At 34.5% G+C, this 13,927-nt stretch overlaps 2 protein-coding genes across 3 annotated transcripts; one reads left to right on the top strand and one right to left on the bottom strand.

The window, feature by feature from the left end:
• Positions 1–339: 339 nt before the first annotated feature.
• On the top strand, positions 340–3,427 carry LOC107929665 (rac-like GTP-binding protein 5). The gene is made up of 7 exons (XM_016861154.2): positions 340–709; positions 822–909; positions 1,388–1,497; positions 1,643–1,706; positions 2,153–2,217; positions 2,696–2,761; positions 3,040–3,427. The coding sequence occupies exons 1-7, from the start codon at positions 575–577 to the stop codon at positions 3,136–3,138; spliced, it is 627 nt and encodes a 208-aa protein (XP_016716643.2). The 5' UTR covers positions 340–574; the 3' UTR covers positions 3,139–3,427.
• LOC107900801 (trihelix transcription factor ASIL2) lies at positions 2,915–5,903 on the bottom strand. Of its 2 annotated transcripts, XR_005916824.1 has the most exons (3): positions 4,049–5,903; positions 3,456–3,659; positions 2,915–3,359 (listed from the first exon to the last, which is right to left on the bottom strand). XR_005916824.1 is itself a non-coding variant. In XM_041098362.1 (2 exons), exon 1 carries the CDS (start codon positions 5,191–5,193, stop codon positions 4,069–4,071), a length of 1,125 nt encoding a protein of 374 aa, XP_040954296.1. In that variant the 5' UTR covers positions 5,194–5,903; the 3' UTR covers positions 2,915–3,659; positions 4,049–4,068. The 2 variants fall into 2 exon arrangements, 1 of the variants encoding a protein (XP_040954296.1); XM_041098362.1 differs by having other exon boundaries at positions 2,915–3,659.
• Positions 5,904–13,927: the final 8,024 nt, after the last annotated feature.

Raw genomic sequence — 13,927 nt, 5'->3', positions numbered from 1 at the left:
AAATTGTTTATATAATAGGTATACACGTATTTATAATTTGATCAAAGCGTTTTAAATATGTTTCGTATCATATTTGAACTAACATTTAAACCCTAGGTGGATGAAAGAGGTGATTGACATAATACTCATACTTTGAAATTTTAATTAAAACGTTTTTACAATTTAGATACCAATTTAAAATCTAAGATACAAATCAAGGACATTTATTGAAATTAACCCTTATATTTTATTGAGCAGAAAAAACTGATGAATTCAAGGGAGACGAATGCCGATGTTTTCACATGCACGAAAAATCGCGTGGAAATAAAAATATATTGACATTGGAGTATGACCTTCCTTTTTTTTTTGTTCTTCTCTTTTTGCCTCTCTGTCAGCTCAAATTAAAGCGATCCACCATTTTTCTTTTTACTTTAATTTTCTTTCCTCACAAAGCCCATAAAGACTTTTGTTACTTTTCTTCATTCTCCCCTTCTATATTTAACTTTCTTTTTAATCAAACCATGGCGCAGACAAAGGGAAAAAAGCTCTGAACCTACTCAGGCCTGATAAAGAAACCTTAGTTTAACTGTATACAATGAGTACGGCGGCAGCGACGGCGGCGGCAACAGCTACAACACAAACGAAATTCATAAAATGTGTTACAGTTGGGGATGGAGCTGTGGGAAAGACTTGTCTCCTTATATCTTATACAAGCAACACTTTTCCAACTGTATGTATGATTATACATTTTCTTGTCTTTTGCATTGAATTTGTTTGTTAAATTGTGGTAATGGCTTTTGGTTTTTTTTTATTTTTTTGGGGTGTCTTCTTGTAATTTACAGGATTATGTTCCTACTGTTTTTGACAACTTCAGCGCCAATGTAATGGTTGATGGGCAGACTGTCAATTTGGGTTTATGGGATACTGCTGGTATTTGCTCCTTTTGCTTCTTTCATAATCACTTCTACAAAAGAGCTGAAACACAATTAAAACAATAGAAATGACCCTATAAAGTGCCAAAAGTTACAAGGCCAAGGCCAATTTCACTTCGAAATGAACTCTGCATTCTCTGTTTGCTTGTAAAATTATAACTATCTCTTGGTTTCATAGATGGGGAGAGAGCACATTAGGAAGGTGCTGAGGTCCTATTATACATTTTGGCAAAGGGTTTGCCTGACTAAGTATTAACACTACCATATTGTTTCTTATACATTGAAATTTATAACACCCCATTGGCTGAGATTGTTTCCATATGACATGCATATTTATCTTGTTCAAGGTCTTTCAATAGCCTTTGGATATCAATTATTAGTTAAAGCAGGCATCTTTCTTGTTTAATTCGTTCAGCGGCTTGATTATATGCAGGACAAAGTAGATTTCATAGTGTTGATAGTATAATTTCTTTCAGGTCAGGAAGACTACAACAGGCTAAGGCCTCTAAGTTATAGAGGCGCTGATGTGTTTCTTCTTGCTTTCTCCCTTATTAGTAGGCCCAGCTATGAGAACGTATCGAAAAAAGTAAGTTTCTTTTTCTCGTTACTTGTTTTTGAAGTTTAAATCTTCAGTGAGTTCTCTTCTCCTTGTGCTTAGCTTATGAAATGTGTTTACTACTAGTTTTTTTATTCCTTTTATGTCTTTTGTTCTCCTTGTTGTGTTGGGGAAGTGGGTTCCAGAGCTGAGACATTATGCTCCAAGAGCGCCGATTGTTCTTGTGGGGACAAAACTAGGTGATGGATTCTCTCCTCCCTGATGTATTGCTTCTGCAATTGGTCATGCCTTTTACTTATCAATCCAGGTTCAAAATGCTCTGAATAATTGAGCATGTCTGATGAAAATAAACTAGAGCTCACTAATATGAAGTGCTTTCTCTTGTTTCTTTTTCCCCTTTTTACATTCATAAAAGTTGCTTTTCTTTTCTCTTTATAACTTTATATTTTTTTCCTGAAAAGTCATCATTGTATTCTCATGTATGTTCGTGATTATTTCGGCAAATTTATTTCACCTCTATCCAACATGAACAGCATAAAAAAAGAGCACAAAAGAAACGAACGCACATAACGTATACATACTTCAATTGCATTGGATTTTCTAGCTACAAGCTCTATTTGATTATCTATCATCATGCATGGACAAGCATGCTTTTGTTCGGTTAATAAATTTATATTGGATGCAGATTTAAGAGATGACAGACAGTTCCACTTGGATTATCCTGGGGCGTGTACTATTTCTACAGAACAGGTACCTCTTCATTCTCTGCTTGTTTACGGCACCATTAGTTGTTTCACTTCATAGAACAGAATCTGTACAAGTTATCACTGGATAGGGTAAGTTGCTGCAATTACGAAAGCTTTACAGAAACAAACAAAGAGAAACTTTTTTTCGAAAACATGTACAGGCAGACTGCAGTGGGGAATGGACTGGTTCCAACTTTTTAAAGCTTACTCCATACTTTCACAAATTTAGTGTTATGCTCATCTATTGAGCAAGGTATAGAGTTTTAATCCATTCCAGATGGCAGATATTATATCTGCTGTTATCATCTTTAGGCAGGCATGTTCAACTTTTGCGAGACCTAAATTCAACCACTAAAAAGACGGCGTTTTTGTAATGTGTCAAAGAAGAAGATAAATTCATCTGTTGTGCTTCTTGATTGCAAATCATACTTTCTTGTTCTTGTTGTGATCTGAATACTCAGATATTTTAATTCTATTCCCAGGGTCTTGAACTGAAGAAGCAAATAGGAGCACTGGCATACATAGAGTGCAGCTCAAAGACACAGCAGGTTCGTATAGCATGTGTTATTTGTGATGAAACTATTAGCCCAAAGTGCCTATCACATATACCTGGAGGATCCCAATATATTTCCATTCCTCCCAAGTGCAGTCTTACAATGTTTAAACTAACAGAAAGACCAAATGATGACAAAATCAACTCATTGAGCACCGGCACTGATTTGACATCTTGCTTTGGATTTAAGTTTGGAGGAATTAATGAAGGACAACATTCATTTAAAAGTTCATTCTTTCTAGAAATTAAGAATTTATGTGTTGAAATTTGCAGAATGTTAAAGCTGTATTTGATGCTGCTATCAAGGTTGTTCTTCAGCCTGCAAAGAAAAAGAAGCAAAAGAAGAGAACAGGTATATGCCTTGTTCTCTAACCAGAAATTCCCAAGTAGAAAAGCCAGTGTGAAGCTGACAATGTGATTCTCTTCTTATAATTCTGTGCATTCTTGATCTTGTTTATTACAAATCTTTTTCGAGTTGATTTTGAGTGCTTGTTGTCCTTCTGAGGCAGGGAGTTTGCAATAGTTTGATCAGTGTGAACTCCACTTGTGTATTATCTTCAAGAACTCAAGGGTGTTTGGATTTTGTATATTGACTGCATATCGCAATGATTTGATGTGAATGAAAATATCATCCATAAACAACGGCCAAACTGTTCTGCAATGGTTCATGCTCTTCAAATAACTCTTACCACTTAACATATTGAAGGAACAACCACCTTTATGCATACAAAACGAAACACCAGCTTTGTAGACTTCTTCTGCTAGCCGATAATCACAAACCATAGCCGTAAAATACATCCCAATTTATGTAGCAACAACGAAAGACAGGGTTTCTCAACTGGTATAATCTAAAAATGAAACTAAAATCACAGTTCCTTTGCTGATTCCTACACCTAAACAGTCATTTGTTAAGGATAAAAAAAGTTCCCATGTCATCTACAAAATTGTCAAGATATGTTCATGATAGCAGAGCAAAGCAATCAAAGGGGGGAAAAAGCACTTACACGTTACACGTTACACGTTACACCTAATATCAAACAAACAATGTTCCTATGCCTAAATGAAGATTACAATGAGAAAACTAGGATTTGGAGCAAAGTTCATAAAAAAAAAAAAAAACAAAGCTACATTTAGTCCAGAAAAAGAGGCAAAAGCTACAGCAGATCGGGATGCACTATTGCTATCACTCAATAATCAAACAAAGAAAGATGAAAATTGAAGTAAACCCCTAAACATTCCACCAACTTACACTTGCAAATCCGTAGTCAAAAGGATAGGATACATTGCAGTAAGGAAAATCCATTAGGACTGAGGTGAGGGCATTCTTTTGGGCTTCTTCTTCCTCTCTGAAACTGCCTTAGCGAAAGCTTCAACAATTCTCTGCTGTGACTCCAATATCACCTCGGTTCTCTTCATCTCCATCTCCATCCTCATCGTCTCTATCTCCCTCGCCATTTCCATCTTCATCTGCTCCATCCTTACGAACTCATCTCCTAACACCTTTATAGCTGACACCATCTCTGTAACAGCATCTCTTTCCCTTTCCCTCTTCCCTGATGCTGCCGTTTTCTCGGGCATATCCTCAAACCCTCTTAAAATCCTAGTCCCATAAGCCGATCCGGAACCCGACCCACCAAAATTACCCTTACTGGGGTGAGAATTCGCGTTAACATTGGGGTTAGGATTTGGGTTTGTACCGTACTTGTGATCTATTTTTCCATAAAATCTTGGCCCTGGCTGAGCTATACTAACTCCGGTTGGGATCCTAATTCTGAACCCACCGCTATTCCCGTCACCGCTGACACTTCCACCGTTGTTTCCAATCCCATTTCTGTACAACTTTTGTACACTTCTCGTATTTAGGCTGCCGTTTTTATACCCATCGTCGTAAAACTCTTGGTCTTGCCCATCTTCTTCGTCTTCACCGTTTTCGTCATCTGGGCTATCCGAGTTATAATCGGCTTTCACATTAGGTCCCTTTTCCATAGCGTCCATGCGCTTAAAGTGGACCCAAGAAGAAACAAATCTCGAAACGGGCATAGATCTAGCCCGCTGGATCTCGGTCCGGTACCGCTTCCGGAGCTTCTCCATCTTGTGGCGGCACTGCACGGCCGTCTTAGGAGGCGTCGCCATAGGGCAGCGCCGAGTCACCGCGTCCGCAACTTCTTGCCAGTGGCTGGCCTTAAGGTTCCCACGACGAAGCGTATACCATTTGTCGCGGTAGGCGTCGATTAACGCGACGGTTTCATCGTGAGACCAACAAGGCGGAGGGAGCCGCCTTGGGTTGGGCGTGACGGTGGCGGTTGCCGACGGCGTGGATCTGGACGTAGGCGGTGCCGGGAGCGACAGCAGCGTTTCCGATGGTGGTGGAGGCGATGTGTTGGATGGTATACCCTGTTCGGGTGAGGGAGAAGATGGGTTGGACATGGGATTAGGTTAAAAGATAGGGGAAAAGGGAGGCGCAGTTTGGCAGAGGTGGGTGGGAGTGATGGATAAGGGGTTGCCGTGGACTTTAGCAAAGGGGATAAGGGTCAGGAAGGAGGAAAGAAGAGGAAGATGGGAGGAGCAGAATAATAGAGGGGTGGGAGATAAAGTCGGGGGTGGAGGAGGAGAAAGTGGGGTTTGTTGACATACAGAATGGTTGTGGGCTAAAAGGGCGGGTGGGTGGGTGGGCGGCTGATTAGGTGTGGGGGAGAGGGCTAACATGCGCCGCGAGGGTGGGAGGTGATAAGTTGTGCCGCAACCTATGTGACAAAGCGGTCCACGTCCCTTTTTTTTTCTTCATTTTGTTTTGTATTTTCTTTTTTTGCAGAATTAAATGGCACCCATTTCCATCTATCATTGATGCTTATCACGTAACTGTGGGCATTGGATAACCCCCCACCGAACAGCCGGGTGGGGAGGTGGGGTTCCGTGTGCGGCTCTGAGCCATAACTTGGGCAGCGGGGCGAGCGAGATTTATTTGGGCGGTGATTGGCCTCTTTTTGTTTTATCTTTTTTCAGGCTGATGTTTTTTTTTTTTTTTGGTTTGACTCGAGGGTTTAGAGTTAGAGATTAGCTTTAGCTGAGGCTTTAGCTGCCATTGGTGTTTTCTTTTTCCTTTTTCTTTCCGTATTTATTTATTGGTGGTGGAGAGAGAGATAAAAGAGGATGGTTTATTTTGACCCTCTTAAACTCAAATTGAATTTCATAAATGTTTTTTTACAAAAAATAATTTTAGTGTTTTTTTAGTTTATTGTAAGTTTAGAATATTTATTTTTAAGTTTAAATCACTATTTGGTTTGAATTTGAATTTAGTATTTCTTTTATATTGGAGTTAAAAAAATTTATTCAATTTATGTGTTAAACTTGACAAATATTTTCATATTGAGATTTGAATTTAATAAATATCTTCACATTATAACTTTAATTTTTTTATCCAAATTAATTCTTAAAAACCTTAAAATTAAGGTCTAATATAAGAATAATTATCAAGTTCAAGGTCAATTTCAACCGAAAAAAAGATTCAAAGTCCAATATGAGAAAAGTTATCAAGTTTGAGTCCTAATATGAGAACAATTATCAAATTTAAGATTTAACTTAAACAAAAAATAATTTAAACTCCAATACAGAAAAAATTGTCAAGTTTGAGTCTCAAATAATTATTTAACCCTTTATTTAATGGGTTATTGGGGATGGAGGAGGAGGAGGGGAAAAAGAAATGGGGTAGTTTTGGTAGGAGGAGGTGGGGTGTGCAGCTGGGATCAATCAGGGATAAAATTTTTAAAATTTTGAATTTTATATATAAATTATCATGTATTTTAAATTTAATATTTATATCATATAACATTCACTCCTCTTAGTTAAATTGTATTTCATATAATTCGTTCCCTTAAGCTATAAACTTATACTTTATATTAATAAAATATTTTTTAATAATAATTAAATATTAATATATGATGGACTTTAAAAGATTAAGTTTTGAGACTCAATATAAAATTTAAAATTAAATTCGAGAATTAATTGATTTGACCCATATCCATACATATTAGGTCAATGTTTCTTTTGTAGTTTGACTTTTTTTTATTTGACCCATGTCTATAGTTAGTGACTTTTTTGTAGTTTGATTTGTATGTTTTGTTAAGGAATTATCTTTTTCTGGTAATATGTCAACACTACCAAGATAAAAAAAAAAAAGAGTTTGATGTTGAGAGTGAGAGCACAAGTAAAAGATAAAAACTATCTTCCTCTCCACAGCTTACGCAAAAGACCTCGATAAATATTTTACATAAATTATATACAAATTTAAAAGAATTGTGACTCTTTTTACGATAAAAATATCAAAAAAAATTAATATTTTTACATTAAAAAATCATTCAAATTTAAAATTTTCACCTTTTAAAGAAGGCATATTTTGTGCTAGACTTGGCAAGGCTTTCCGAATCCTGACATCATACTTTGAATTTTAATTTTACGACATTTTACTTTCTCTCTCTCTCTAACGTAGTTCATACTAGTGTGAGTAGTTCTGCATCGTTGGAGGTGTAATGCGTGACGGTGTCCACTCATCCCACATTTAAAGCCCAAAAGATATCTTTTTAAGTGGATAAAGACCCTTACCTCCCGGTTATTAGTCTCTTTGTTAATAAATTAATTAATAAAAAATTAAATTATAAAATTATTTGACATATTTATTAAAGTTACGTAAGTAGATTTTTTAAAAATTTAAAAGGAAAATGTTTAAAAAATAAACTAAGATAAAATAAATTGAAAAAAAGAATTATATTAAGTGATAAGTAGCTCATTATTTACCTATTATTTTCTACACTTTTCATTAAAAAAATTTCTATTATTTATTTTTTTAATTAGCAAACGAACTTAGAAAATTAAATTACTAAAAATATTAATTTTTAATTGACTTAATTTTTCCAATGGATTCTATATTATTAGAAAGAATCAAATAAAGCCAAATATCAATAGAGTTAATATTTACGGTTTAATAAAGTTAATATTTTAAAAGTTTTGTACAATTTTGCAAATGAAATATTTTTGCTTAAAATTGAACAATAAATAAAAAATAATTTCTATGTCATTTTTAAACAATAAATATTAATTTTGTTACAGTTTGACCCTATTATATTCTTCCAATAGTATAAAACCTAAATTAATTTATTTAATAATAAAAAAGCTGATCTGGTCCGACAAGAACAGGGTTATTCCCTTTTCATCTTATTCATAGACCTTAAGGGCACGTTTGGTTCGCTGTATTGGATTAGAGGCGTATTGGATTAGAGGTGTATTGGGATTAGAGGTGTATTGGATTAGAGGTGTAATAGCTAATCCACTGTTTGGTTGAATGTAATGGAATAGAGGCGTAATAGTAATCTTGTGTTTGGTTGAATGGAATAGAGGTGTAATAGCATAATGGAAAAAACTAAAATGACTAGAATACCCTTAGCATAAATTTATTTTGGTAAATGATTATTGTTATTGTTATTTAAATTATAATAAGATTATTATTATCAATAATAAATAATTTAATCATATTTAAACATAATTATTATTAAATATATTTTAATTAAAATATATAATTTAATAAAATTCTTAATAATTAATATTCTTATATTAATTTACTGAAATCATAATATATGATACTGTAAAATATAAATTAACATAATTATTATTAAATATATTTTAATTAAAATATATAATTTAATAAAATTCTTAATAATTAATATTCTTATATTAATTTACTGAAATCATAATATATAATACTACAATACTTACAAATTCTATTAATCTGGTCCTAACTTTAAAAAATTATTCAATAAACTTAACCTTCAATTTTACATATTATATCAATTTAACCTTTATTCTTAAAATTCAAAAATAAAAATTAAAAAACTAAAAAATTTAAACATTTATTTTTCGATAAAAATACATACAAAATTATAAAAATATTTATAAATAAATGAATATCTATTTTTCTCATTTTTTAACATGACATTTATTTATTAGAATAATAAATTTATAAATAAAATAATTTAAGGAGAAAAAGCAATGAAAAAGAATTAGACAAATTTAAAAAATATTAAACATTAACTTGGCTGGATCTTGTACAAGGAAAACAAAGCCATTAACTTGGCAACCATACATCTGAAATAAGCATATGAAATTGAAGTTCAAAATAATCAAAGAAAATGAAGCTTCAAAATGTGTGACATTGAACACATAATCAATTACAGAAAAGTTGCTATGTTTTGGCACTAAAAGCAACCGCAAGCCACAACTACCAGCATGTCAAGGATTAAATTTGTTTTGGCACTAAAAGTAAACCACAAGTCACAAGAACCAGCATGTCAAGGATTGAATTTGTTTGGGCACTAAAAGCAACCGCAATCGCAAGCCACAAGTACCAGTCCAACCCCTTAACCTACAGCTTAATTGCAGAAACCTTATGAGCCCTCAAACTGATATATATTGCCGAATCTTGGTAAGAAGAAGCAAAGGAGAGAAAAGGGGTTTTCCAGGAATGAAAGAAAATGAAAATGAATACCTTGAAAACGGCATAATTAGAAAACAACATGCTCAGTTAGTAAGCAATAAAGAATATTTAGTTTAAATGACAGGAAGGAAGTCTAATTCATTATGCACTCCTTTGTGCTAATAGGAACCATTTCATAGTCGAGCATACCAACAATCAGAAATAGAAACTTATATAATATCCAAGGCAACACCAATGTTCGTGAAGAGAATTCAGAATTACGAACAGCCAAAAACAAAACTTGAAAATAAACTACATAAAAGCGTTCAATGTTATATTTCATATTTACTTCAGGCTAATGCTATTTTCTCCACCAATTTTAAAAACATTGAGCATGACTAACTATCCACAGAAGCAAGTAAGAAAACGAAATTCTAAATTCCACAAAAGAAACCAACTACTGCAAAACTTGAGAGCATCAGGAATAACCATTCTCTTGTCTTGTCATATGGTGCAAGAATCCCCTCATAAGCCTTTAATTCACACCAAAGAAAGCTGCCACTCCATGCTTAGTCTTTGCAAGGAATCATCCTGCAATCAAAGCAAATATCAATTACCATAAGGACAGTCAAAATGAAGCCCAGTTATATACTCCATATATGCTGAAGCCAAACACATTGCCTTTGTACCATAAGATTCATAGACCTTGTCAGCTATTAGTTTTCTCTCAATCCAACAATAATAACCTCAAGCACACTCATTCTACTCTCTTTCAATTCGTCTCTACATTTTACCTATAACCAACTATAACAAACACACAGATCTCTAACAAGAAAAACCAATAGCAAACTCTCATTATTAAACATAAAGCCAAATTGATTAGGAAACTACTTTGGAGGAAGATTGGCAGTAAGTTGCTCAAGTCAAGACTGGGAAACGGATCTCTAGATTCAATTTTGTAACACATGCAAGTTTACCAAGTCTACCACTCATTTCACTACACAAAGACACCCTGAAAATATTGCATTCGATCATTTCACAAGAAAATAGATTGGTAATCTAAACATCCATCAGTATTGCAAATGATAAGCTAAAATTGACAGAGATTTACAGGTCCACGATAGAAAGCAAAGCAATCCAGTATAATAGAACCAGAAATCCTCACATAGAAAAGAACATATATGATATTAAAATCAATAAAAACCTGGGAGGAGTTTGTCCCAGCGAAGCATGTCCTCTTCATCACCAGTCGAGTACAAATTAGTAAAATTTGACTCGAACTCTTCATCATCCACATCGACTCGTGGTTGCACCTCCAATTCATCCATTAATTCATCATCGGTCTCCTCATGCTTCCCAGCCAACTTTCTTCGCAAAATGGCCTCAAGAACTGAAGGGAGTGCCTCTTCATACCTTTCAAAGTACTTCTTGATTCGGGTTTTCAGCTCTGGCACCAAAGAACTAACAAAGTTAAACAACATAACAAAAAAACAAATTAAAGACTTGTTCAAAGTCGGGCAAGGGTTAGGGATTCTGATTTGGGGAAGAGGGGAAACGGGAAATGGGGAAATGGTTGTTAAAGACTTGTTCAGAGAAGGAGCTGGAAAGAGTCGAGTTTTCAGCGCTGGTTGAAGAAGACTGGGAGGGTAAAACAGGGCATAGAAATTGGGAAGACGTCCGTAATAGCTAATCGTCGTTTTGGGAAGGGAATACAAAAGCAGAGATTTTGGGGAATAGGCCGGTAATGTAATACGCCTGTAATAGGCATACAGCGAACCAAACGCCGGATTAGGTGAGGCACGCGGAATAGATGGGTAATCGCATACCCATTACAGCGAACCAAACACGCTGTAAGAATATATATAATATTTATACAACCGTAGTTATGAAGAAAAATGAAACATATATAATATATTCCTAAACATGTAGATATATAATATATTCCTAAAAGATAATATCCCATAATAATATCCTAAAACACCCCTCAAGTTGGAGCATGCAGATCATAAATACACAACTTGCTGAGAAGGTATTCAAATTGCGGTTTACCAAACGCCTTTGTAAAAATGTCAGCCAACTGAACGGAGGTCGAAACATAAAAAGGTGCAATCAACCCATCCTGGATTGCATCCCTAACAAAGTGACAATCCACTTCAATATGTTTAGTACGCTCGTGAAATACAGGATTCTATGCATTATGCAATATGCAACGCTGATTAACTATCACAAAATAAATGAATAACTTTAGGATCAATAGCAAGACCTTCAGCCACTTGAGCTCACAAGTGACGGAAGCCATAGACCTATACTTAGCCTCAATGGAAGAATGAGAAACAATATGTTGTTTCTTAGTTTTACAGGAAATATGAGATTGTCCCATAAAGACAAGTCAACTAGTAAGCGAACATTGAGTTAACGGACAAGTATCCCAATCCGAATCATAGCACCCTTTTCAGGACAAACCACTATTAGATCTCAATAGAATTCATTGGCCAGGAGAGCTTTTCAAGCACTAGACAACCCACAAAGCCGTATCTCAATTCTCCTACCTCGGCTCATACTTAAATTGAGATAAGACATGAACCGAGTATACTAAATTAGGTCTGGTCAATGCCAAATAGATCAAACAACCCATTAACTATCTTCAGTCAAAACTGTCCTTGTAGCATAGGCCAATCTACGATTTTGCTCTATTGGGGATTCTGCGGGCTTTGCTCCCAAAAAACTTGTCTCTGAAATAAATATACCCAAAAAACTATGAGCTACCTTTATCCCCAAAAAATATTTCAAAACACCAAGATCCTTCATATGGAAGTAAGAAATGAGATACCATTTAAAAGTTTTCAAAGAAGCGGAATCATTTCCAAAAATAATCAAATCATCAACATAAACTAGTACACATCCTCAGTGCATGTAAAGAGAGAATAATCAGAATATGATTGAAGAAACTCATACCCTTTTAGTGCAGTAACCAGCTTAGCAAACCAACATCGATGAGTCTGTTTCAACCCATACAAAGACTTGTGTTAACGACAAACCAGTCCAAGCTTATTAGGGGCAAAACCTAGAGTGTAACACCCTTAAACCCTCTCTATTGTCAGATTAGGGTCACGAGCATTACTAACACGTCATACAATTAATCAATCATAATTACACACATATATACTAGCCATTAACAATATAATATACAGGGTCAGGTCACAAACAATCAAATTATATCACAATAGAATATTATACAATCGAATAATGATTCATGCTATGCAATGTTAAACTTGGTCTTCTTTTACACTATTATCCCTATTTATACATTGCTAAACTTAGTCTTCTACTATCTACGATTATCTTTTTAATTTATCTTCAATGATGTTAGTGGAATGTACTTAATTTAGGTTTGTTAATCCACCTCAATTCAGAGTAAAAGTTACTCTTATAGCCCTTATTATGAGTCTACGAGACCCTAAAAGTAGTTTAAAAATAGGCAGGGACTAATTTGAAACAATTCTGGAAGTTTAGGAAATAATTACAAAAATTTTGATTCCAGGGGTCACACACCCGTGTGGCCAGGCTGTGTAACTCTCTAACTTGGGTCACACGCCCATGTGTGACACACGCTCGTATGGCCATACCTTGTGCACCCAAAAGTACCTTAAAACTCAAGTTTACCATTTCCTACTTACTTGGGCACTAAACAACTCAATTATCAATCATTTAACCTATTAAAACACGATTAAACATGCCCAAAATACACCAAATTCATCACCTAATATGCCTAACCAATGTACCCTCATTGGTACCATATTTTATATGCTCAAATACATCAACAACACATCAAACATTCAAGACCTTCATTCATATCACATTTACCATATTTGAACTAACTTTCAACTTCTAAAGTTACCAAATATGAAGATAAGCACATACCAATCATTATGCTAAGCTATTATGCTAAGCTACCAAACTTTAAGCTATCACATACCAAAATATAAACTAGGCTAACATACCAACATAGCTTCAACCACAACCATACACACATTTAACCATCATTTCACTAGCAACTAAGTTAACAGCATTTTATAAACAATATCAACAAAAGACTCCCTAGGTACATGCCATTACAAAATGAAATATCACCACAACTGAGCTCGGGATTTGTGATTTGATGTTGAGTCGGTAATAATTCGAACAGTACCTAGCCTACGTACGGAAAACAAAACCGCACGCTGAGTAAAACTCAGTGGTATTTCTATAATTTGAATAACATAAACTTGATATAAGTATTTAAAATGCAAAATGCAACAAGTAAGCTATGTTCATGTGTTTCAATTCAATAGTATAATTTTTGCTCATTCCTTATTCACATCTACTAAGATTTCACATGTTCAAATTTATAAGTATATATCAATGGCATTTCATTTAACATTTGAATACATCATTTCATGCAATGGCATGATTCATATCTTTGATCAATACTTGAATTCATTCAAGTTTCACATCTCAATTCATCAATTCATATCTCATTTCTCATATCATAATTATTTATCATATTTGTCATTTCAATATTTTCTCATTTCATATTCATTTCTCATATTTTCCATTTCAATATCAATCACATAAATTATTATTTTACTTTCCCCTATTAAGACAACACGGACTCAGACGGATACACGAATCCAACCAACATACGAATTTGGCACCCAG

This window comes from Gossypium hirsutum, chromosome D08 (genome assembly GCF_007990345.1).
Source record: "Gossypium hirsutum isolate 1008001.06 chromosome D08, Gossypium_hirsutum_v2.1, whole genome shotgun sequence".
NCBI lineage: Eukaryota > Viridiplantae > Streptophyta > Magnoliopsida > Malvales > Malvaceae > Gossypium > Gossypium hirsutum.
Note: the sequence above shows the minus strand (reverse complement) of the source record. Positions and strands in the feature narration are given on the sequence as shown.